General features: G+C 65.0%; 1 protein-coding gene across 2 annotated transcripts in view; it reads left to right on the top strand.

The window, feature by feature from the left end:
* Window positions 1–24,416, top strand: part of NOTCH1 (notch receptor 1) — a 44,007-nt gene that overhangs the window by 18,716 nt on the left and 875 nt on the right. The window contains exons 4-34 of one of the 2 annotated variants that reach the window (XM_036260387.1): window positions 95–433; window positions 2,275–2,397; window positions 2,864–3,097; window positions 3,374–3,529; window positions 3,634–3,819; window positions 5,253–5,366; window positions 5,990–6,103; window positions 6,280–6,513; window positions 6,590–6,700; window positions 7,211–7,403; window positions 8,672–8,817; window positions 8,915–9,028; window positions 10,681–10,800; window positions 11,086–11,238; window positions 11,646–11,874; window positions 12,532–12,733; window positions 13,254–13,407; window positions 13,505–13,689; window positions 14,183–14,315; window positions 14,617–14,874; window positions 14,946–15,058; window positions 15,622–16,193; window positions 16,342–16,770; window positions 17,294–17,442; window positions 18,050–18,266; window positions 18,410–18,497; window positions 18,594–18,759; window positions 19,273–19,568; window positions 20,658–20,805; window positions 20,888–20,985; window positions 22,303–23,598. In XM_036260387.1, the coding sequence (XP_036116280.1) occupies window positions 95–433; window positions 2,275–2,397; window positions 2,864–3,097; window positions 3,374–3,529; window positions 3,634–3,819; window positions 5,253–5,366; window positions 5,990–6,103; window positions 6,280–6,513; window positions 6,590–6,700; window positions 7,211–7,403; window positions 8,672–8,817; window positions 8,915–9,028; window positions 10,681–10,800; window positions 11,086–11,238; window positions 11,646–11,874; window positions 12,532–12,733; window positions 13,254–13,407; window positions 13,505–13,689; window positions 14,183–14,315; window positions 14,617–14,874; window positions 14,946–15,058; window positions 15,622–16,193; window positions 16,342–16,770; window positions 17,294–17,442; window positions 18,050–18,266; window positions 18,410–18,497; window positions 18,594–18,759; window positions 19,273–19,568; window positions 20,658–20,805; window positions 20,888–20,985; window positions 22,303–23,598 (7,070 nt within the window). Of the gene's footprint in view, window positions 1–94; window positions 434–2,274; window positions 2,398–2,863; window positions 3,098–3,373; window positions 3,530–3,633; window positions 3,820–5,252; window positions 5,367–5,989; window positions 6,104–6,279; window positions 6,514–6,589; window positions 6,701–7,210; window positions 7,404–8,671; window positions 8,818–8,914; window positions 9,029–10,680; window positions 10,801–11,085; window positions 11,239–11,645; window positions 11,875–12,531; window positions 12,734–13,253; window positions 13,408–13,504; window positions 13,690–14,182; window positions 14,316–14,616; window positions 14,875–14,945; window positions 15,059–15,621; window positions 16,194–16,341; window positions 16,771–17,293; window positions 17,443–18,049; window positions 18,267–18,409; window positions 18,498–18,593; window positions 18,760–19,272; window positions 19,569–20,657; window positions 20,806–20,887; window positions 20,986–22,302; window positions 23,838–24,416 lie in introns of those variants that run through there. The other variant, XM_036260386.1, reaches the window with a different exon arrangement.

Raw genomic sequence — 24,416 nt, 5'->3', positions numbered from 1 at the left:
GCGTCCATCCCAGGCCTGCACCTTCGTGGTGTTGGGGGAGGCCCCGTGGGGAGCAGTCCGGCCAGAGTGACCCTCTTACCCCCTCCCCCACCAGGGAAGACGTGCCAGCAGGCCGACCCCTGCGCCTCTAACCCCTGTGCCAACGGCGGCCAGTGCCTGCCCTTCGAGGCTTCGTACATCTGCCGCTGCCAGTCTGGCTTCCACGGCCCCACCTGCAGGCAGGACGTGAACGAGTGTGGCCAGACCCCCGGGCCCTGCCGCAACGGTGGCACCTGTGTCAACGAGGTCGGCTCCTACCACTGTACGTGCCGGCCCACCCACACCGGTCCCCACTGCGAGCTGCCCTATGTGCCCTGCAGCCCCTCCCCCTGCCAGAACGGAGGCACCTGCCGCCCCACAGGGGACACCACGCACGAGTGCGCCTGCCTGCCAGGTACTGCTGTCCGCCGGGCTTGGGGCGGGCTCTCCCGTCGGGAGGCCGGGTGCCCAGTGTGGAGGGGTCGGGCCAGGTCAGACGGGTGCGGGCCCCTGGGTGGTGTGGGGCCAGGTCTGGAATGAGGAACGCTGTCAGGACTGCCTAGGGTCTAGGTGCTGCCTGCCCCCGCCTGCCCATTCTGACGGGTGGGATCTGCTGAGACTGGACAGCTGGGCCCGTGATGCCCAACACTCCTCCCCTGTGCCAGGGACCCAGGAGCCCTGCAGCCCCCAGGAGGGGCTCCTTGGGGAGGCCCGGCTCTGGGCGAGCCTGGTGGGGGCCTCCTGGGGCAGCAGGCCACTGTCCAGTCCCCCGATCTGGGGTTCCCTGGAGCCCACGTGCATGTTGTAAAACTCCCCGTTGCGGAGAGTACTTCACTGTGTACCCGGGGCTTCCCCTGGGTCCTGGGGTGGGGCCAGCCAGGGCTTTCTCCCCGTCTGGCTGACCTCCCATGGGCGGGGTGGGGCGATGGCAGCCACAGCCCCTCCTCCACCTGTCCCCCAGCAGCCCCCTGCACTGGTTGCTTAAACTGTTCTTCCCATCGAAGTCTTTTTCTGACTACGCTTTGTCGCTGATGACCTAAAAATAATAATGACGAGGCTTGAAACCTCTTGGTTTGTCTGTCGGCTGCACGCCACGGTGGAGAGGTGGGACCCCAGCAGGGCAGCGGGATGCGGGGGGAGTGGGTGGGGTCCAGGTGCTGGGGGCACGTCGCCCAGCTGACCCCGGGATGACCTGGGCGTCGCCCCGCCCAGCCCTGCCCGCCCTGGCAAAGAGGAAGTGCTCTCTCGGCTATAGCGCCCGGGCCTGGAGCCTGTCACCGCAGGGCCTCTGTGGGGACGCCAGGCAGGCACAGTTCCTGCGTGTCACCGGGTGCTCCCCTCACCACCTGCCCCCTGGGGGCTGCCGTCTCTGGGGAGCTGAGGCTGCGCCCTCTGGCCGGGACTGCCCCAGGCTCTCAGTTCCGATGCCTGCTTGGTGGCTGTGTGACCTCGAACGGGGACCTCAGTGCTGGCCCTCCCTGGGGCCAGTAGGGTGAGCTCCCGGTGGGGGTGAGCCCCACCCTCCAGCCCCACCCACTTTAGAAGGCGAGCCTGCGAGGCACGGCCCCCCAACAGAGTGGGAAGTAGAACACAGGCCCCTGACTGACTTGGGGTGCTCTCTAAACCACTCTGATTCACACTTGGCTTTTCCCGGGGCAGCTGAAGGCGGGGCGGGGGCGGGGCCGGGGGGGGGGTTTGCGCTCTCCAAGGGCAAGGGGGTGTTCAAAGGCAGCCGGGAGGGAAGTTAATTAGTAACTGGCTGCAGGTTTGGCTGTTGCCAGACACACCTCTCGGGCTGATCACTGAACCAGTGGGAGTTGAATGGATTAATAGCTGACTGGCAAAGAGGCCCAAGCAGAGGTTGGCCCCGGGCTGGGGGAGGAGCTGGGCACAACGTCCTTCCTGGGAAGACAAGGCCCCAGGCTCTGCGCTCCCCCCAGGCTGTCCCCCAGGCTGCCCCCCTGGGCCCCTGCCTCGTGCAGCCTGTCGGATGGAGTGTCTGGCCGACCCCCAGCACAGTGCCCGGCCTGCAGGCACGCCCAGTTTGGGGGCCTCTGGGGCTCTGTGCCACAGAAGGGCTCCTACAGCAGACCCTCAGAACCCGTGTGCCCGAGTGTCTGGCTGCTCTTTACACAGTGATTCCTTGGAGAGAAACCTTTGGCCACGGGAGTGGGGAGGGCAGGGGCTGGGCATGGATCCAGGGCGGTGGGCACCGCAGGGCCAGGGCTGACCAGCCCCTGGCTCCTCCTACCGCAGGCTTTACCGGCCAGAACTGCGAAGAAAATATTGACGACTGTCCAGGAAACAACTGTCAGAACGGGGGCACCTGTGTGGATGGCGTGAACACCTACAACTGCCGTTGCCCACCGGAGTGGACAGGCACGTGCCCGGGGAAGCCGCCCTCGGGGCACCCCCGTCACCCTGCTCCCCCGGGGTGGGTGGTGGTGGGGGGCAGGGAGATCCTGCAACCTGGGGCGGCCTCTCTGCCCACGACCAGGGTCTGAGCCCCCACCCCAGGGTCAGTACAGACGTGGGCATTGGCCACCGGGCAGCTCTGTGCCTGAATCAAGTCCCCAGATTTGGGCCCAGCTGGCTGGGGGGGGACCACAGGGACGCTGGTTGGTCTGATGGGGTACCTGCCCCCGGGCTCACCGCCTGGTGGGTGAGCAGGCGAGTGCGGACCCGGTGCACCCCTGTGCCATCAGAGCAGGGAGACGAGAGCCCCTGGTGCCCATGGTTGAGGAGTCCTGGTGGAGGGGGACCTGCACCTGTGGGGTTGAGGTCTGGGCCTGTGGTCAAGGGGGCCGGAGGCAGCCGCCCCGCCCAATGGTCCTGGTGCCCACAGGTCAGTACTGCACCAAGGACATGGACGAGTGCCAGCTCATGCCCAACGCCTGCCAGAACGGTGGGACCTGCCACAACACCCTTGGCGGCTACAACTGCGTGTGCGTCAACGGCTGGACGGGCGAGGACTGCAGCGAGAACATCGACGACTGCGCCAGCGCCGCCTGCTTCCACGGTGCCACGTGCCACGACCGCGTGGCTTCCTTCTACTGCGAGTGTCCGCACGGCCGCACAGGTAGGGCCGGGGCCCCGCGACCTTTGCCTCGTGGGGCAGGCCTGGCATGCGTCACACAGGCCGGCATTTCGGGGTCCCCAAGGACAACCCAAAGGGGCCTTTCTGGCGTGAAGAGGGGCAGGGGGTGCTGGTGATTCGCCTGGAATAAGCCGAGTGTCCCAGGACACACAACAGGGTCACTCAGCAGCGTCACAGTGAGGCCCCTGCAGGTGTCCGGGTGGGATGGAGCCAGGCCGGGGAGGGGTATTGCCCACTGACAGCTGTCGCTGTGGTCAGGTCTTCTGTGCCACCTCAATGACGCCTGCATCAGCAACCCCTGCAACGAGGGCTCCAACTGCGACACCAACCCCGTCAACGGCAAGGCCATCTGCACCTGCCCCTCGGGCTACACGGGGCCGGCTTGCAGCCAGGACGTGGACGAGTGCTCCCTGGGTACGCCGGGGCTCTGCCCTCGGAGGGGGCCCTCTGCCGGGGAGGCGGCGGCCCAGGGCGGGCAGGCGGGTTGGGAGCAGCCCCTCACCATGTCGCACCCCCAGGCGCCAACCCCTGTGAGCACAAGGGCAAGTGCCTCAACACGCAGGGCTCCTTCGAGTGCCGCTGTCTCCAGGGCTACACCGGCCCGCGCTGCGAGATCGACGTCAACGAGTGCGTCTCGAACCCGTGTCAGAACGACGCCACCTGCCTGGACCAGATCGGGGAGTTCCAGTGCATCTGCATGCCTGGTGCGTGGGCCCGACAGGGAGGTCGCTTGGGGCAGAGAGCCCGGTCCTCCATGCTCAGCGGCAGCAGGCTCTGCCAGCATCTGGGGAAATCAAGGGAGGCCCAGCCCGCAGCCCAGAGCGGAGAGCAGGGTCGAAGCGGAGCCCAGGGTCGGAACACACAGCAGGCCATAGTGGAGAGTAGGCCGGAGCGGAGTCCAGGGTCGGAGCAGACAGCAGGCCATAGTGGAGAGTAGGCCGGAGTGGAGCCCAGGGCCGGAGCAGACAGCAGGCCATAGTGGAGAGTAGGCCGGAGCGGAGCCCAGGGCCGGAGCAGACAGCAGGCCATAGTGGAGAGTAGGCCGGAGCGGAGTCCAGGGCCGGAGCAGACAGCAGGCCATAGTGGAGAGTAGGCCGGAGTGCAGCCCAGGGTCGGAGCAGACAGCAGGCCATAGTGGAGAGTAGGCCGGAGCGGAGCCCAGGGCCGGAGCAGACAGTAGGCCGGAGTGGAGCCCAGGGCCGGAGCAGAGTCCAGGGTCGGAGCAGACAGCAGGCCATAGTGGAGAGTAGGCCGGAGCGGAGCCCAGGGCCGGAGCAGACAGTAGGCCGGAGTGGAGCCCAGGGCCGGAGCGGAGTCCAGGGCCGGAGCAGACAGCAGGCCATAGTGGAGAGTAGGCCGGAGCGGAGCCCAGGGCCGGAGCAGACAGCAGGCCATAGTGGAGAGTAGGCCGGAGCGCAGCCCAGGGTCGGAGCAGACAGCAGGCCATAGTGGAGAGTAGGCCGGAGCGCAGCCCAGGGCCGGAGCAGACAGCAGGCCATAGTGGAGAGTAGGCCGGAGCGGAGTCCAGGGCCGGAGCAGACAGCAGGCCATAGTGGAGAGTAGGCCGGAGCGGAGCCCAGGGCCGGAGCAGACAGCAGGCCATAGTGGAGAGTAGGCCGGAGCGGAGCCCAGGGCCGGAGCAGACAGCAGGCCATAGTGGAGAGTAGGCCGGAGCGGAGCCCAGGGCCGGAGCAGACAGCAGGCCATAGTGGAGAGTAGGCCGGAGCGGAGCCCAGGGCCGGAGCAGACAGCAGGCCATAGTGGAGAGTAGGCCGGAGCGGAGCCCAGGGCCGGAGCAGACAGCAGGCCATAGTGGAGAGTAGGCCGGAGCGGAGCCCAGGGCCGGAGCAGACAGCAGGCCATAGTGGAGAGTAGGCCGGAGCGGAGCCCAGGGCCGGAGCAGACAGTAGGCCGGAGTGGAGCCCAGGGCCGGAGCAGAGAGTAGGCCGGAGCGGGAGCAGGGCCGGAGCGGGAGCAGGGCCGGAGAGGGAGCAGGGTCGGAGCCGGAGCAGGGCCGGAGCGGGTGGGTAGGCCTGGGAGGCCGGTGGGCTGCAGATCAGGTGTGGGAGTTGCTGGGCATCGCTTTCTGGGCCGAGACCGTTCACGGCCCCTGCCCCCCCGCCCCTGCCCCGCCCAGGCTACGAGGGTGTGCACTGCGAGGTGAACAAAGACGAGTGTGCCAGCAGCCCCTGCCTGCAGAACGGCCGCTGCCTGGACAAGATCAACGAGTTCGTCTGCGAGTGTCCCACAGGTGCGCCCGGCCCAGCCCCCACTCCCTCCGTCCCGCAGGACAGGTCGGAGCCCTGACGCTCCACTGAGGGTGGTCTCTGCCCTGGCCCAGCCTCACCCTGCAGGAGCCCCTCCTGTTCTGCACCTCGGAAGTGGATGGGGGTGTCCAGGCTGGGAAGGGAATACTCGCCCCCCACCTTGCTGGGTGTGCTTGCCCAGGGTCGGGGAGCCCAGGGCCAGGAGACCTCCTCCTCGCTGCTGGAACTTCCTGGGGGCAGCAGTATGCTCCTGGGACCCCTGGGGTTTGGGCAGAAGGAGGCACCAGCCTGGCTCTCTAAGGGCTCGTGGCTGGGGTGGGGGAGCCCCCGAGGGCATTGCAAGACCCCATTCTCAACCCGACTGGGTTGTAGCCATGGCAACCACGTCACTCTGGGGAGGACCCTTCTGGGAGGGCACTGGGAGCCCTTGGCCTGCAGGCCAGGAGCCACGTGGGGGAGGGGAGACAGCTGGGTGGGGTGCACCGAGCCCCTGCTGAAGCATGCTTGGGGGAAGCCCATCTTGGGAGCCCTGCTGTGGTCCGGCCGGGACTCGGCCGCGGGGCACGGTGCCCGCCTGACCCGGCGGCCGTCCCTCTGCCGGCTGCAGGCTTCACCGGGAACCTGTGCCAGCACGACGTGGACGAGTGTGCGAGCACACCCTGCAAGAACGGCGCCAAGTGTCTGGACGGCCCCAACACCTACAGCTGCGTGTGCACCGAGGGTGAGGGGCAGGGAGCTGAGGCAGGGCGGGGACCGGGACCCCTCGCGCAGGGCCGAGAGCGCACAGCCCTCCCCTGCTGGGGCACAGGGGCCTGGTCGGTGGCAGAGTCCCAGGACGGGGACGGCCGCGTGCCCAGGGAGCCGTCCCCCTGAGCCCTGCGCGCCCCCCTCCCGTAGGCTACACGGGGCCCCACTGCGAGGTGGACATCGATGAGTGTGACCCCGACCCCTGCCATTACGGGTCCTGCAAGGACGGCGTCGCCGCCTTCACCTGCCTGTGCTGGCCGGGCTACACGGGCCACCACTGCGAGACCAACATCAACGAGTGCCACAGCCAGCCTTGCCAGCACGGGGGCACCTGCCAGGACCGTGACAACGCCTACCTCTGCCTCTGCCTCAAGGGGACCACAGGTGCCTGGTTGGGGCTCGGCAGGGGGCGGGGCTGGGGGTTTCCGGAGCTGACCGCCATGCGTCCCCCACCCCGCAGGACCCAACTGTGAGATCAACCTGGACGACTGTGCCAGCAACCCCTGCGACTCGGGCACCTGTCTAGACAAGATCGACGGCTACGAGTGTGCGTGTGAGCCGGGCTACACAGGTGAGCGGCCCAGGGGGCCAGGGACTTCACGGGGCTCTGTCCCCCCGAGGGGCTAAGGCTACACTCTAAAGTCAAGGTCAGCAGTGGCCCCAGGGCCCAGCCTTGGCAGAGACCGTGGTGGGACTGGGGCTCCAGCCAGCTCCAGGCAGCCCAGCAGGCCGAGAACAGCCAGGGCCCAAGGCCCTGCCGGCCTCTGCTGCCCCCGTCTGCCCCCTGGCTCTCTGGGCCTTCGGTGTCCCCTCGGGCAGAGGGATCGTGCTGGCTGTGCCCTGGGGCCTCTGGGAGGGACAGCGCTGGGCCAGGCTGGCTGGTGACGTATGGGACACTGTCGTGTACAATGCCTGCCTGGCCAGTGCACACCTCGAAGAGCCAGGTGGAGGGGATGGTTATCCCCGGTTTAACGGGCGGGAAACAGACTTGGGGCCAGAACTTTCTTGCCAAGCCCTTCCTGTCCTGGCCCCCTTGGGAGGGGCGGGCACGGGAGCTGAGCCCCTCTCGCCCTGTCTGCAGGGAGCATGTGCAACGTCAACATCGATGAGTGTGCCGGCAGCCCCTGTCACAACGGGGGCACCTGTGAGGACGGCATCAACAGCTTCACCTGCCGCTGCCCCGAGGGCTACCACGACCCCACATGCCTGTCCGAGGTCGACGAGTGCAGCAGCAACCCCTGTATCCACGGGGCCTGCCGGGACAGCCTCAACGGGTACGGGGCGCGGGGCGCGGGGCCGTCCACCCCTCCATGCTGTATCCACGTGAGCTGTGCCCCCAGGAAGGCCGCCTTGCATGGTGGCTGGCAGGGAGCAGGCCAGATGTTGGCCCTGGGCCGGGCAGGGGTGACGGTGCCTGAGGATGGATATGCTCTCTGTGCCCACATGGCACCTGCTCAGCCCTGGTCTGTGCCCAGCGCTTCCCCGAGTTCTGTGTTGCTGTGGGCATGTGTCGTCACAGCCACCGTCCTGTCCCCGGAGACCGGTCTTCAGTGACCCCCCAGACGCCGTGCCGCAGCTGCAGCCGGTGTGTCTGTGGTTTCTGAGGTGTGACGAGAAGTGAGCGTTTCGGGTTTTGTCCTGGCTCCTGCAGCAGCTCCTCGGGTCTGTAAAAGTGGAAGGAGCATGTTCTGTTAGGGGACGAGGTGGCTAAGGTAACCGAAGGGTGGGGGCTGGGTGCCAGGGACCGAGCCTGTCGTTAGCAGGTGGCACCTTGCAGTCCCAACCTGCGGAGTGTGGAGGAGCCGGTGGCGCAGCCTGTCGGGGCTGGGCAGCCTCTCGCCGCTCTCTGACGGGGTCCCAGGGCGCCCAGGCCGGGAACGCACTGCGGTGGGGGGGTGGCCGCCTGCAGAGGGTGGGCCCTCCTCCCCCTCCCCCAGCCCGTGCCCTGTGCATCTCTCCCATTGGCTGGTGACAAGTTGAACCTTTTGTAATAAGTCACTAATCTACTAAGTGACTCTTCCCCTGACTTCTGCAAGCAGTTCTAGCAAACGACCAAACTCGAGGGGGTTGTGGGAACCCCTGTGTATGGATGGTTGATCGGAAATACAGGGGACCACCTGGGGCGTGTGATTGTCGTCCGATGTGGGGCGGTCTTGTGGGCCTGAGCCCCATTTGGTATCAGAAGTATCAGGGTGCAGGGAAGAAACAGGAGGTCGCTCCTGACGCCCGCTCTGTGCCCAGCCCGCTGTCTAGACGGGGCCGTTGAGGTGGGCAGAGACCCTGGGCCCTCGTTTGCACAGAGAGAGTAAGCCCTGTGTTCAAGGCCACACAGCCAGGGGTGGGGAGTCTTCTGATCCCCGCCCTGTGAGCAAACCGTGGCCCGCGTCTTGGGCTGGGTGAGTGCTGCGGCTTCACTTAAAGGACTGGGGTTGGGGGCACCGCCGCCTCCGTGCCAGGGGGCGAGGAGGGTTAGAGCTGGGAACGCCCACAGCCCAGGCCCGCACGCTCGGCCGCCCGAGCTGCAGCGTGGTCACCTCTACAGGTACAAATGTGACTGTGACCCTGGGTGGAGCGGAGCGAACTGTGACGTCAACAACAACGAGTGTGCTTCGAACCCTTGTGTCAACGGTGGCACCTGCAAAGACATGACCAGCGGCTACGTGTGCACCTGCCGGGAAGGCTTCAGCGGTGAGTGGGTGGGGGCAGTACAGACCCTGGGGCGTTGGCTCCAGACCCAGGGCCCAGTGCAGGGGGACAGATGCAGTGACTGCTGTCCCCTCTCCAGGCCCCAACTGCCAGACCAACATCAACGAATGTGCCTCCAACCCATGTCTGAACCAGGGCACGTGCATCGATGACGTGGCCGGGTATAAGTGTAACTGCCCGCTGCCCTACACAGGTGAGGGCACTGTGGGGGTGGGCGGGGCCTGCGGGGCGAGGGCGGGGCCTCGGAGGGGTGAGGTGGCTGAGGGTGTCTTTCCTGGGCCTGGCCGGGCCTGGGTTTCATGACAGCCAGTCTTAAAGGTTCTGCTTTGTGCGGTGAGCCTTGGGCCAGCTGCCTTTGGCCTTGCTCTGCGGGCGTCCTTGCCAGATGAGCCCACAAAAATGCAGGGTGCCTGGGAGAACGTTTTAGTATCCGTACGCCCCAACTCTCTGAGCTGGCAAGCCTGTTCAGGAGGAGACTCCTCAGCAGCAGATGAGGGGGGCCGGCGGGGGGGGGGCAGCCCCTGGGTTGTCAGCCTCCACCACCGGGGTGCACGCCGCCGTGGCCCTGGGACCGGGCAGCCTTCCCATGGTCGGGCAGGCGCGGTTGCTTTGACGGCAGGCCCTCTGTATAGGGAACAAGGAGCCTCTGTCCCACTGAGCAGAGGCGGGAGACTATTCCCTGGGTGTCCCAGCCTCTGTCCTTGTCTCGGCCAAGGGGATCACAGGAAACGTCTCTTCCCTGGAAGGATTATGTCAAGAGTTAAAAATCAAAAGTCCACAGCCACTGGGCTCCACAGAGGAGGCCGAGGGTGCTGTCCCCGGACCCTGGTGGGCCCTGGGAACCCTGAGACAGCCTGGCCTAGCAGGCAGGGAGGGGCGGGGCCGCGCCTGTGGTTCCCATGACATCAGGCTGCCTGAGGCCAGAGCAGTGTTTTCTTTGACCAGAGCGAGGGACCTGGACTTTCTCTCCCGAATCAGCGAGGAAGCCCCGGTGGCCGCCCAGGGCTCCACGCCCGGGCGCGCCCCGGCCCCTTGCGGCAGGCAGGTCGCTATCGAGGTGCAGGGCCTGGCGGGGCGGAGCCGGCCTGCGCTGACCTGCTTCCCGTCTGCCCGCTTCCTGCTTCCCTTCGCACAATTGTCGGAAACTCTGGCGAATTTCCTGCCTGCCCAGGTCACCGTGGAAACCGAAAGAAAGAAAGGCCCTGGAAAATCGGCCGGCAGGCCAGGGAGATAATGGGGGACGAGGAAGATAACGCTTCCTCGCTTCCTCGGGAATCGGCCCCACGGGCCGTAAACAGGAAAGCTCCTCGGGGCTCGTGGGGAGAGCGGCGCCCGGTGTGCGCGGGGCTCCGGCCAGGCTCCCTGCTCCGGCCCGAGGTCCTGCCGCCGCCCGGTGCCCCCCGATGAGGAGGATGTGTCAGGGCTGAGGCTGGCACGGTCCCTGCCAGGGGTGGCTTATCCCTGCTGTCACACCCTTTGCGGAGTGGCCTCCCTTGACGGGCACTTCCTGCCTGTGACCGGAGAGGCTGGAAGCAGGCCCGCGGCCCCTGGCTGTGGAGAGGTCGCCGGTCCTTATTGCCAGGCGCCCCTCGCGAGGCCCAGGCTGTGCCCAGAAGCCCCTGGGGGGCCAGGCATTCATCTGGTTTGTCCCCCAGTTCGGTCTGACTCCGCCGGAAGCTCACACGGGGCCTAAGTGCGGCCCATTTGCCCCCTCGGGTCCAGCCCAGTGTGCTCGGACAGTGGAAGGACCAGCAGGTAGTGGCCACGGTGGCCTGTGGATGCCCAGGGGCGTTGACCCTCTGGGTCAGGGCTCCCGGGGTCTCGACATCTAACCCTCTTCCGTAGGAGCCACGTGCGAGGTGGTGCTGGCCCCGTGCACTCCCAGCCCCTGCAGAAACAGTGGCGAGTGCAAGGCCTCTGAGGACTACGAGAGCTTCTCTTGCGTCTGCCCCGGGGGCTGGCAGGGTGAGGCCAGCCTGCAGAGTTCCAGGAGGGACTGGGACACGGAGGAGGTCCCCGGGGGCTCGGGGGCTCCAGGATGGCAGGGAGTGAGCTCCCCATCTCTGGAGATGAGCTAGGGGATTCTGAGCCACCGGCAAGGGTAGGGGGGCCCTAGAGACAGAACCGACCTTGCCCTTCCTTTCTTCCTTGGTGTCCCCAAGGGCCACCCTGGGGTCGAGAACACCCCCTAGACCTGGGTGGACAGGGAAGAGACCTGGAGTGGGGCTGAAGTGACAATCCCCCCACCAGGGCAGACCTGCGAGGTGGACATCAACGAGTGCGTGAAGAGCCCGTGCCGCCACGGCGCCTCCTGCCAGAACACCAACGGCGGCTACCGCTGTCACTGCCGGGCGGGCTACACGGGGCGCAACTGCGAGACGGACATCGACGACTGCCGGCCGAGTGAGTGACCGGCCCCCTGCTCACCTCTGAGACGGCAGGGAGCTTGATGGGGTCCAGTGGGAGGGTGGGTGTGGCGGTGGCCATGCCCGCTGCCACGCCCAGAGAGGCCAACCCCGCTCTGTCCAGCGGGGCATAGGCCGGGAGGGAGCCGGGTTGATGCTGGAGAGGTGGCAGCTGCGTACACAGCGTCACTTCGGGCCTCGCGTGGACCGAGTGACATGATTTCGGGTGGTTCCAGAAGGCTCCGGAGCAAGACCGCCCAGCTTCTATCCCATCCGACAGCTCCCGGTCGGTTCCAGTAGCTACTGGCCCTGTGGCTCCTGTTGGTCCTGGTCACGGCCCACGAGGAGCGATCTTTGGCCTTCACCCTGCCCCCCGCTCAGGCCTGCCCTCCTGTCCCTCCCCAGACCCCTGCCACAACGGCGGCTCCTGCACAGACGGCGTCAACATGGCCTATTGCGACTGCCTGGCCGGCTTCCAGGGCGCCTTCTGTGAGGAGGACATCAACGAGTGCGCCAGCAACCCGTGCCGTCATGGCGCCAACTGCACCGACTGCGTGGCCAGCTACACGTGCACCTGCCCCGCGGGCTTCAGTGGGATCCACTGTGAGAACAACACGCCGGACTGCACAGAGAGGTGGGTGGAGCCACGGCCCCGGACAGGCTCGCCACGCCTGGGCTGAGGCCTGGAGGGAAATGGGCCGTGCAGGCCACGCACGGTGGCTGGCAAGCTGGCCCACCAAGCAGGTGTCCGCCTGCCACCTCGGAGCTAGCCGAGTTGGGTCAGGCATTGGACTGCAGCGTTCCCTCTAAGAGGGCCATTGTCAGCTGACGAGGAAGGAACCAGAACCCTGATGGTGAAGAACTGGTGTGCCTCCTTTTAGACAAAGAGGGCTTGTAACCCATCTTGTTTACCTTTTTGCCTTGGCTGCCGGGAAGCTCAACATTAAATGTCCTCTTTCCTGTTTCCTGACCTGATTATCTTCTACATTTTCTGTACAGCTTTTGGCTTCTCTCTAGTTTGGATCTTAACCTGTGTGTGTGAGAAAGCTCCTCTCAGGATGCGTCACAAGGGAGACAAAGGAAGAGAGGGGCCGTGATGTGGGCCGAGAGTCTGAGGCCCCTGGCCCTTGTGTCATGGGCCTCCTGAGGCCAGTCAGGCTGCTTGTGGCCTGTTGGGGCCGTCAGACCCCGTGGGCACAGTCTGAGCCGAGGAGGAGATGCCAGCTTGGAGGTGCCTGCTTGGGCGGGGTCCTGCACCCTAGTCACCTCCCCGCTGCCTTCCCGCCTCCAGCTCCTGCTTCAACGGTGGCACCTGTGTGGATGGCATCAACTCCTTCACCTGCCTGTGTCTGCCTGGCTTCACGGGCAGCTACTGCGAGCACGACATCAACGAGTGTGACTCACGACCCTGCCTGCACGGCGGCACCTGCCAAGACAGCTATGGCACCTACAAGTGCACCTGCCCGCTGGGCTACACCGGCCTCAACTGCCAGGTGAGGGCGTGAGCTGCAGGCGCCTGGCCGGAGGTGGCTGCGTGGGGCCCGCCTGTGGCACATCATAGCAGCCGGCTGGGCCCGCTCCAGCCGGCCCCAGGAGGGACGAGCCAGGCTCAGAGGGCAGGGTGGCCTCGGTCAGTGCTCCTGGGAGCCTGGCTTGCCGGGCGGCCGTCCAGGTCGGGTCGCAGAGAGCGGTGGAGTGAGAGCGAAGTTAGGTAGTTTGGGGAAAGATTGTTAAACGCCGGTGTACTTATAGGAACTATAAAGTGTTCAAGGTTGATCTTGCTGGGAGACTTTCACAGAAAATGTCAGTTATAAAAACTCCCAGCAAAATGGTTGACTTCAAGGAGTGGTGGTCTGGATTTGTTGAGGGCCCAGAGAGAGAGAGAGAGAGAGCGAGCCCTGCCCCTCCCCAGGGCCCACGGGCCTCCGTTTCCACCTGTGTGGGGTGGGGCGCGAGGCTCTGGCGTGGGTTCCGCACGGCCGGGTGGGCTGAGTGCCGGCCTGCTGTCCCCAGAACCTCGTGCGCTGGTGTGACTCTGCGCCCTGTAAGAACGGCGGCAAGTGTTGGCAGACCAACGTCCTGTACCACTGCGAGTGTCACAGCGGCTGGACCGGCCTCTACTGCGACGTGCCCAGCGTGTCCTGCGAGGCGGCCGCACGGCAGCGAGGTAGCCCGCGTGTCTCTGCCCAGCCCGGTCTCCCTGGCGGCCGTCCCCCAGGAGGGAAGCCCAGGCCTCACGCTCCCTGCCACCGCGCCCCCTGCAGGTGTCGATGTGACCCGTCTGTGCCGGAACGGGGGCCTCTGCATGGATGCAGGCAACACGCACCACTGCCGCTGCCAGCCGGGCTACACGGGCAGCTACTGCGAGGACCAGGTGGACGAGTGCTCGCCCAGCCCCTGCCAGAACGGGGCCACCTGCACTGACTACCCCGGCGGCTACTCCTGCGAGGTGGGGTGTCCCAGAGAGGGTGTCTGGTGTGTCATTCAGTGCTTGGTTCTGGGCTGGGAGCCAGCGCAGGAAGGAAGACTAAACCCAGCAGATGCAGACACCTTTCAGTCCCGTTAAGGGAGAGCCAGGGTAATCAGGGAAGATTGCCTGGAGGAGGTGTCCTGGGCAGGGGGCTGGAAGAAGAAAAATACATGGACAGGGTTTCCCCTCCAGTACGGTTCTTTTTCCCTTGCTCATCTGACATCCACGCCGAGACCCCCACATCTATCCCAGGAGTTGGGGAGTCTGGCCCTTGCCCTGGGCAGTGACTCTCAGCACCAGAGCCTTCTCAGGCTCAGCTGGACAAGAGTCTGCCTCTGGCTCAGCCACATGTGAGGAACCCAAAGCTTCACTAGGCGAGAGGGCAGCTTGTGTGGCTTTGTCAGGGGTGGCAGGTCGCGCCCCAGCTACAAACTGAGCCACAGCCCTCCGTCCCTTACCTGTCCCTCCACAGTGCGTGGCAGGCTACCACGGGGTGAACTGCTCCGAGGAGATCAACGAGTGCCTGTCCCACCCGTGCCAGAACGGGGGCACCTGCATCGACCTCACCAATACGTACAAGTGTTCCTGTCCCCGGGGCACCCAGGGTAAGGCTCCTCACCCCCAGGGCTGAGATCCAGGAGCAAGTGGGCAGTCGGGCACCCTGTGGCTGGCCAAGGCAACCTGGACCCAGCCAGAACATCATGAGGGCAACAGGCAGGTGCAGGGCTGATGGGGAGCCCGACCAGGCTGCTTGCACGCGGCAGCCCGTCTGTGCCAGCCTCCCGTCTCTCCTGAGCATCTGCGTGGTCCCCGTCCTCACCACTTGTTCAGGGGTTCCTGGGGGTGGGGGAGAGCGGGGGCAGCCTGCGGCCAGCACAGGCCCCTGACGTACCCACACCCTTGCAGGGGTGCACTGTGAGATCAACATGGATGACTGCAACCCCCCCATCGACCCCATCTCCCGCGGCCCCAAGTGCTTTAACAACGGCACCTGTGTGGACCAGGTGGGCGGCTACAGCTGCACCTGCCTGCCCGGCTTTGTGGGCGAGCGCTGCGAGGGCGACGTCAACGAGTGTCTCTCCAACCCCTGCGACGCCCGCGGCACCCAGAACTGCGTGCAGCGCGTCAATGACTTCCACTGCGAGTGTCGCCCGGGCCACACGGGTGAGTGCAGGGGCCTGGCAGGCGGCACTGGGGCTGGGCCGGGCGGGCCTCACACCCCCTCTCGTCCCCAGGGCGCCGCTGTGAGTCCGTCATCAACGGTTGCAAAGGGAGGCCTTGCAAGAATGGTGGCACCTGTGCCGTGGCCGCCAACACCGCCCGTGGGTTCATCTGCAAATGCCCGGCGGTAGGCGCAGCTGCTGGGGTGGGCGTGGGAGGGCTCCCTGGTAACAGTTGAACCCCACCAGCCGGGGCAGCAGTTTTAGATTTACAGAAAAATTGTGCAGAAAGTAGCGTTCCCGTTCTCCCCTCCCCACCATACTCCCAAGTTCCTGTTATTGGCATCTTGCTTTCTGTGGTCCAGAGTTACTATTGACATTGTTGCTATTGACGAGCTGACATGATACATTGTTGCTAACTCAAGTCCATAGTGTTCCCCAGGGTGTCAGGGCCGCTCCCCGGGCTGTGCTGCATGCTTTGGGTTCTTACCATGCACAGTGTATGTGACACGTCCACTCAGCATTGTGTGGGGGTTCTCAGTGCCCTAAAAACACCCCGTCTTCCACCTGTGCATCCTCTCTCCCTCCCTGCAAACCCCTGAGCTGTTTATGTTCACAGAATATCTCCTTAAAGGGTTTTGCTGCCCAGGGGAAGGCTGCCGGCCCCTCTCCTGGGTGGGGGCCTGGCCAGGTCCCATGGTGTCTGGGGAACCAGTCCGCTCTGACTCCCCTGAGCTGTCCTCTCCGGCAGGGCTTCGAGGGTGCCACGTGCGAGAACGACGCGCGCACCTGCGGCAGCCTGCGGTGCCTGAACGGCGGCACCTGCATCTCGGGCCCACGCAGCCCCACCTGCCTGTGCCTGGGCTCCTTCACGGGCCCCGAGTGCCAGTTCCCAGCCAGCAGCCCCTGTGTGGGCAGCAACCCATGCTACAACCAGGGCACCTGCGAGCCCACGGCCGAGAGCCCGTTCTACCGCTGCGTGTGTCCCGCCAAGTTCAACGGGCTGCTGTGCCACATCCTGGACTACAGCTTCCGGGGCGGCGTGGGCCTGGACATCACGCCGCCGCAGATCGAGGAGGCCTGCGAGCTCCCCGAGTGCCGCGAGGAGGCCGGCAACAAGGTCTGCAGCCTGCAGTGCAACAACCACGCGTGCGGCTGGGACGGCGGCGACTGCTCCCTCAACTTCAACGACCCGTGGCAGAACTGCACGCAGTCGCTGGAGTGCTGGAAGTACTTCAGCAACGGCCGCTGCGACAGCCAGTGCAACTCGGCCGGCTGCCTGTTCGACGGCTTCGACTGCCAGCGCGCAGACGGCCAGTGCAAGTACGGGCGGCGGGGCCGTGCCTCCGCGTGGTGCCCACGGAGCGGGGGAGGAGGGCCCCTGGAGCTCGAGGCCGAGCAGCGTGGGGCGGGACACCCGGTGGGCCCGGGCTGGGGTGCGGGGAGGCCTGAGCCCGCGCTGTGCCCGCAGCCCGCTGTACGACCAGTACTGCAAGGACCACTTCAGCGACGGGCACTGCGACCAGGGCTGCAACAGTGCGGAGTGCGAGTGGGACGGGCTGGACTGCGCGGAGCACGTGCCGGAGCGGCTGGCGGTCGGCACGCTGGTGGTGGTGGTGCTCATGCCGCCCGAGCAGCTGCGCAACGACTCCTTCCACTTCCTGCGGGAGCTCAGCCGCCTGCTGCACACCAACGTGGTCTTCAAGCGAGACGCCAACGGCCAGCAGATGATCTTCCCCTACTACGGCCACGAGGAGGAGCTGCGCAAGCACCCCATCAAGCGCTCCGTGGACGGCTGGGCCGCGCCGGGGGCCCTGCTCGGCCAGGTGAAGGCCGCGCTGCTCCCGGGCAGCGAAGGCGGGCGCTGGCGCAGGGAGCTGGACCCCATGGACATCCGCGGGTGAGTGAGCCGCCACGCACAGGCCAGGCCCCGCGCGACCCTCTGGGCTGCCCCTTGAGCGCTGTCTCCCTTGCCTGATGGTAAAAGAGACCGAGGTTCTGCCAGGACCTGGCACTTCTAGGGGCTGCCACAGGCAAGAGGTAGAGCAGTGTTCCCACCCACCCCGGGCTCTCGACCCCCAGGTCCATGCCCTTGGGCCTGGGGCCAGCTCCCAGGAGAGGAGCGGGCTTGAAATCTTTGTCCTGTTGAGATGAGGAAAAGGGGTGTTTTTGTCACCCAAGGGAACCACAGTGGGTAGCAGACCCGGGGTGGGTGGGCACTTTGAGGGGCACCGTCCTCCTGCAGGGTTGTTCCTGTCCAAACCCTGCTCCCTGCTGCCCCCGGCTGCCCCCTCCTTGAGTTCTGGAGCATGTGTCTTCTCGGGGACCCGTCAGGATGAGGCCGCCAGGGCCACATCCAGTCCCAGCGGCGGCGTGCTGGGCGGGCACGGGGGGCTGGGCTGAGCCTGACCCCGCGCCCCCAGGTCCATCGTCTACCTGGAGATAGACAACCGGCAGTGCGTGCAGTCGTCCTCCCAGTGCTTCCAGAGCGCCACCGACGTGGCCGCCTTCCTGGGGGCGCTCGCCTCACTGGGCAGCCTGAACATCCCCTACAAGATCGAGGCCGTGCAGAGTGAGTGCGCCCCGCCCGCGCCCCGGGGTCGGGCCCCTCTCCCTCCGGCACACGGTGGCCTTTCGTGTCACTTGCCGCCCGTCACCTCCTCCCCAACGTAGCACCAGCTGCTGGTGGGGTTGGCCCGGGGGACAGGTGCGTCCGCCTGAAAGGGGGAGCCTTTTTCCCTCCCCGTCCCTTCCCCCCGATTTTTCTTTGTTGGGTATTATTTCAGAATCATTACAGCTTTTTAAAAAGGAGAGAGAGAGAGAAGAATTGATCGGTGTCATGTGAAGAGTTGAAGTTTATATCTCGAAAATCCCTGTAAATCCTTTGTCTTAACAGCTCAGTGTGAGCGCAGCAGTTTCAAGTTGGCTAATCCTCCTCCTTAAAGGAGAGAAAAGTAGAAGCCGCCTCCAGATACGCGGCTGGTGCAGGAGAGAATTTAGCGATAGTTTGCAATTCTGATTAATCGCGTAGAAATGACCTTATTTTGGGGGGCGGGGAGGAGGAGAGCGGGTGAGGAGGCGCCCAGCTGCAGAGCCAGTCCACCGCCCCCCGGCCACCAGCCTGCCGAGTAGCCGCAGCCTGATGCCCGGGCGCCCACCGCCGGCCCCTGTGCCTGCAGGTGAGACCGTGGAGCCGCCGCCGCCCCCGCCGCTGCACTTCCTGTACGTGGCCCTGGCCGCCTTCGTCCTGCTCTTCTTCGTGGGCTGCGGGGTGCTCCTGTCCCGCAGGCGCCGGCGGCAGCATGGCCAGCTCTGGTTCCCCGAGGGCTTCAAAGTGTCGGAGGCCAGCAAGAAGAAGCGGCGGGAGCCCCTTGGCGAGGACTCCGTGGGCCTCAAGTTAGTAGACGCTGCCGTGGCTTCCCGGGGGCGTGAGGGAGGCAGGGCCCCTGCAGCCCCACCGAGCATGGCCAGGCGGCAAAGGCCACCCCGGGGTTTCCTGGGGAGCCCTGCTCAGTCTTGCCCCCCCTTCCTACCCCCAGGCCCCTGAAGAACTCCTCGGACGGAGCCCTCATGGACGACAATCAGAACGAGTGGGGTGATGAGGACCTGGAGACCAAGAAGTTCCGGGTGAGTCAGGGGCTCCAGGGCTTCCCGGGTGCCCCCCGCTCCCCACCCGCCTGACGTGACGTGGCGTGGCGTGGCTCTCTGCTTGGCCCCCTTCAGTTCGAGGAGCCAGTGGTTCTTCCCGACCTGGACGACCAGACAGACCACCGGCAGTGGACCCAACAACATCTGGACGCCGCCGACCTGCGAGTGTCTGCCGTGGCCCCCACGCCCCCCCAGGGCGAGGCCGACGCCGACTGCATGGACGTCAACGTCCGCGGGCCTGGTAGGTGTGCACCGGCCAGGGGCTCGAGTCGGGGTCACTCACGTTCGGTAGCCTGCGCTTTCCTGACCCCGTAGCCCACCTGCCTTCCTCCCTGAGCCCCTGGGGTCAGTATTCTGAAAGCTGAATAGGGGTGGGGGGCACTCTGTCCTCATCTGGCTGGCTCCCCACGCCCACTCTGCCCTGCAAATTGATTTCTTCTCCCAAAATGCGTCCTTGGAGGTATCTGAAGTGTTGATTTCCTGACTGCATTTTACGTCGTTCTTTTCCTGGGCAGGGTGTCAGCAAAGATCCCGCAGGTCGTGAGCAGAGCAGAAGGTCTCATTGCCCACAGGTCCGGTCCGCTGGCCACTGGACTTGGCTCTGTCTCTCGGGAAGCTCAGATAGAGTTTGGTGGCTCCCAGGCCCAGTGTGCAGGGCCACCACGGGCTGGGCCACGTGTCCTCACAGGCTGTCCACCAGAGCCGCTGCTGGGGGCCTGCCTCCCTGACTGCGCCCACCCTGTCCTCCCTGCAGACGGCTTCACGCCCCTCATGATCGCCTCCTGCAGCGGAGGAGGCCTGGAGACAGGCAACAGTGAGGAAGAGGAGGACGCCCCCGCCGTCATCTCTGACTTCATCTACCAGGGCGCCAGCCTGCACAACCAGACCGATCGCACCGGCGAGACCGCCCTGCACCTGGCTGCCCGCTACTCACGTTCCGACGCGGCCAAGCGCCTGCTGGAGGCCAGCGCTGATGCCAACATCCAGGACAACATGGGGCGCACCCCGCTGCACGCGGCCGTGTCAGCCGATGCGCAGGGTGTCTTCCAGGTGGGCTGTCCCCGCAGCTCGCCTACCCTACTGGTCTGGGCCGGTGCTTCAGTTCACGTGGACCCCGGAGCTCTGAGCCCAGAGCGTAGCCTGACCCAAGCATAGTCCCAGGGACAGCTGGTGTCTTTATTCCAAGCGAGGCACAGGGCTGGGGAGGGCATCAACCCCTCGAGTTGTCCTCATAGGGAGGCCAGGCTGGAGAAGGTCCAGCATGAGCCCTGGAGGACCTGCTGGGGGCAGGGCCTCCTCACTCGGACCTGAGACAGGCTCCACTCCACTGCAGTGGCCCCTCACACCTCCTCCCTCCCAGCATGGCCAGAGGTGTCGCCTGTGTTGGTGTGGAGGGTTCAGAGCTGCTGCTTGGGGCCTGCAAACCTGGGAGCTGGCCTAGCTGGGGAGCCCCGGATGGGGGTGGATTTGGGATTTGGATGCCTAGGTCTCTGGGGAATGTCCCTGGCAGAGGCTCCTTCTGTAAGCTGCCCACTGGTCCACTTCCTGCAAGGCCCTAGGCTCTGGGCAGGTGAGATGGGCAGAATCCAGGGGAGTCACCATGGAGCTTTTGATCCATAGTCTTTAGTACATTTCCCTGCGGAAATCAGAATGGAGATTAGTTGAAAGAGAACAATGTAAACGAGCCCCGGGAGGCAGGCTCTGGCCGCGGGTGCAGTGGCAGCCTTTTTGGCACGTGGAGACAAATTCTCACAGGCCCTTTGCAGGAACGAGGTCAGTCCTGCACACTGCTCGGTGCCCAACTTTTTTCACCCACCAGCAAGCAGTGATCAGCTTTCTGGCCTGTAACCCAGAGTGGGCAGCATCTGAAGGCTGCCTGCCCTGTCCCGCACGCCCGGCCAGACTCAGCAGAGTTCAGCCGTTCTAAGTGTGGTTCTGGCCCCTAAGTGTTGTCACCAAGGGGCTGGTCTGTGGGCAACACAGCCTCTTCTCTGGCCTCGTCCCCCCCAGCAGCAGCCAGCAGAGTCCTGCCCTCCCTGCCACCACACTCCCTGGCCTTCCAGCCTTGCTGGGGCCACACAGACCCAGGAGGGCCTTGGGCTCCACTTTGGCAAGCCTGAGACCCTCCCTGTTGCCCAGATCCTGATCCGGAACCGAGCCACAGACCTGGACGCCCGCATGCATGACGGCACGACCCCGCTGATCCTGGCCGCCCGCCTGGCCGTGGAGGGCATGCTGGAAGATCTCATCAACTCGCACGCCGACGTCAACGCTGTGGACGACCTGGGTAAGCGGGGCTGCAGCTCAGCCTGTGAGGGACGGGCCGCCGCCACCCGCTGCGCCCCGCTGACCCTCTGCCTCCCGCACAGGCAAGTCCGCCTTGCACTGGGCCGCCGCCGTGAACAACGTAGAGGCCGCCGTCGTGCTGCTGAAGAACGGAGCCAACAAGGACATGCAGAACAACAAGGTGGGCCGGGGCCGGCGGGCAGCGCCCTGGCGCCTCTGCTTTCTGACATTGGGCCCCCAAACCAGGGACTTAAAAGTTCCAGGCCTTGGCTTCTCGACGCGTGCGTGCCACTGAGAACCGGGCACAGAGGAAGGCAGACCCCATAGCTCCGTGCCTGAGTTGGCGGTCCTTCCGTCATCCGGCCCGTGCTCACTGGCCCCTCCCAAGCGTAGGGCTGCACCACAACAGGATGTTCGTCCTCGCATAGGGAATGACCTGGACCTTCCCTTCTGTACCGGTAGGGCAGGGTGACCCAGATGGTGTAGGTTGAGCAGATGCTGGTGGATGTCAGGGGTTCAGCCCTGTGTGGGTGGCTGCTCATGAGCTTACCCACCTTTGCCATAGACTCCCCTGCAGCCAAGGAAACTTTTCTCCTGCTCCAGTCCGACCCCTCCTGTCCTGAACCTGCATTGGGTTCCTCCGGCACTTAGCACAGAGGTGCAGGCACACCCTCCTGGGTGAGGAGACTCCGCAGCACTGGGCACTAGGGGGCGCCATTGGACGCAGCTCCTGAGTCTCTGAGGGGGCATTGAGCAGACAAGGCTTCAGACACAGGGACTGGTCCAGGGCATCAGGCCATTGCCAGGGTCTTACGTGAGCCAGGCGGGCATGTGTGGCATGTGTGGCAACTCGACTATACAGATGAGAAAACCGAGGCCCAGGGCAGGAGCTGAGATGTCAGACTTAGAGGCCATCAGGATGGGGCTCCACCTTGGGGCCCGTGCATGTACTTTAGGGATCCCCAAACTTCTGACGCTACTGCCATGCTCGCGTCTGCAGCTTTGGGGGAAAAGAGGCCAGTTAGTCAGATTTCCTGTGGGGGCTGTGACCCCCCCACAAAGGTAAACCCTCCTGATTCAGAATATAGAATCGCACAGACCACTCCTGGGCAGGTCTCAGAATGTATTTAAGGTTTTTTTCCCCAATCCTCAACCGAGAATATTTTTTTTCATTGATTTTTAGTAGAGTGGGAGGGGAGGAAGGGAGGGAGAGAAACATCGATTGAGAGAGAGACACCCACTGGTTACCTTCCACACGACCTCGACTGGGGCCGGGAATCGAACCCGAGGCTCTTCGGTCTTCGGGCTGACACTCCACCTGCTGGCCAGGGCAAGGTTTTGGTTTTTCAGAAGATTTGATCGGGTGACAGTAAGATGCTGGGTCAGGTCAGAGCAGCTCTCTCCTCTCTGCGGCGGGCGGGGGCGTCGAGCCGCTGGTCCCTCTGGTGATGGGGCATTGGTGAGGGTGACCCTACCTGTCCGGTGCCTGTGTCCTCAGGAGGAGACGCCGCTGTTCCTGGCCGCCCGGGAGGGCAGCTACGAGACCGCCAAGGTGCTGCTGGACCACTTCGCCAACCGGGACATCACGGACCACATGGACCGCCTGCCTCGCGACATCGCGCAGGAGCGGATGCACCACGACATCGTGCAGCTGCTGGACGAGTACAGCCTGGTGCGCAGTCCCCAGCTGCACGGCGCCACCCTGGGCGGCACACCCACCCTTTCGCCCCCACTCTGCTCGCCCAACGGCTACCTGGGCAACCTCAAGCCAAGCGTGCAGGGCAAGAAGGCCCGCAAGCCCAGCACCAAGAGCCTGGCCGGCGGCAGCAAGGAGGCCAGGGACCTCAAAGCGCGGAGGAAGAAGGCGCAGGATGGCAAGGGCTGCCTGCTGGACAGTGCGAGCGTCCTGTCGCCCGTGGACTCCCTCGAGTCCCCCCACGGCTACCTGTCGGACGTGGCCTCGCCGCCCCTCCTGCCCTCCCCGTTCCAGCAGTCTCCGTCTGTGCCCCTCAACCACCTGCCTGGCATGCCCGACACCCACCTGGGCATCAGCCACCTGAACGTGGCGGCCAAGCCCGAAATGGCAGCGCTGGGCGGGGGTGGCCGGCTGGCCTTCGAGGCAGGGCCGCCCCGCCTCTCCCACCTGCCTGTGGCCTCCAGCACCGGTGCAGTCCTGGGCACCGGCAACGGCAGCGGGGCGGTGAATTTCACCGTGGGCGGGACCACAGGCTTGAACGGCCAGTGCGAGTGGCTCTCCCGGCTACAGAACGGCCTGGTGCCCAATCAGTGCAACCCTCTGCGAGGGAACGTGGCACCAGGCACACTGAGCACACAGGCCCCGGCCCTGCAGCACGGCATGATGGGCCCGCTGCACGGCGGCCTCTCTGCCACCACCCTGTCCCAGATGCTGAGCTACCAGGCCCTGCCCACCACGCGGCTGGCCACCCAGCCTCACCTGGTGCAGACCCAGCAGGTGCAGCAGCAGCCAAGCATCCAGCCGCAGCAGAACCTGCCGCCCCCGCCGCTTCAGCCCCACCTCAGTGTGAGCTCAGCCGCCAATGGCCACCTGGGCCGGAGCTTCCTGGGCGGGGAGCCGAGCCAGGCAGACGTGCAGCCGCTGGGCCCCAGCAGCCTGGCTGTGCACACCATCTTGCCGCAGGACAGCCAGGTCCTGCCCACATCGCTGCCATCCTCCCTGGTCCCGCCCATGACCACTGCCCAGTTCCTGACGCCCCCCTCACAGCACAGCTGCTCCTCCTCACCCGTGGACAACACCCCCAGCCACCAGCTGCAGGTGCCTGAGCACCCCTTTCTTACCCCGTCCCCCGAGTCTCCCGACCAGTGGTCCAGCTCATCCCCACACTCCAACATCTCCGATTGGTCCGAGGGCATCTCCAGCCCGCCCACCAACATGCAGGCCCAGCTCGCCCACATCCCCGAGGTGTTCAAGTAGACCACCGGCCCTGGACTGCGCCTCCTCCCCCGGCCCTGCCGGGGTGTTTGCCGGGCACTCCATGGATGCTGGGCCGACCAAAGGAGCTTTTTTTTTTCTCTCTCTTTTTTTTTTAAAGAAACCTGTTTTTATACAAAATAAGAGAACAAAGATTTGAATTTTTTTTTTTTTAGTATTTATTTATGTACTTTTATTTTACGTGGAAACACTGCCTTTTTATTTATATGTACTGTTTTGTGTGGCACCAGGTGGAGACTTCCCGGTCCCCGGAAACTCAGTCGTTCTCGGCCATGACTTTTCTGCGTAGGGTCAGAATTGTTACGTATTTGTAAAAAACATAAAGATCCATGGTCTGTAAATGCCATTTATTTATTGGTTTCTTTTTCTCAAAATCCAAAAAAAGAAATAATGTTGGAGAAGGGAGGTTGGAGCCAGTGTCCGAGCAGCTCTTGCAGGTGCCCGGGCCGGCCGCCAGCACCCACGCCAACCTGCAGAGAGGGGCCGAACCCCTCGCTCTGGGCACGTGGGCTCGTTTGTGTCTGCAGTAGGAAAGGGAGATGCTGTGGCCTATACGTTTGGGTGTTTCTGGGTGGTTTTTTAAGAACATGCTTCTGCCTGTGTTTTCGGGGTGCCTAGGGCATTCGGGGTACCGATCACGA

The sequence above is a fragment of the Molossus molossus genome, unplaced genomic scaffold (genome assembly GCF_014108415.1).
Source record: "Molossus molossus isolate mMolMol1 unplaced genomic scaffold, mMolMol1.p scaffold_m16_p_14, whole genome shotgun sequence".
NCBI classification, from domain to species: Eukaryota; Metazoa; Chordata; class Mammalia; order Chiroptera; family Molossidae; genus Molossus; species Molossus molossus.
The sequence above is the reverse complement of the archived record's forward strand: the minus strand, read 5'-3'. Positions and strand labels throughout refer to the sequence as shown.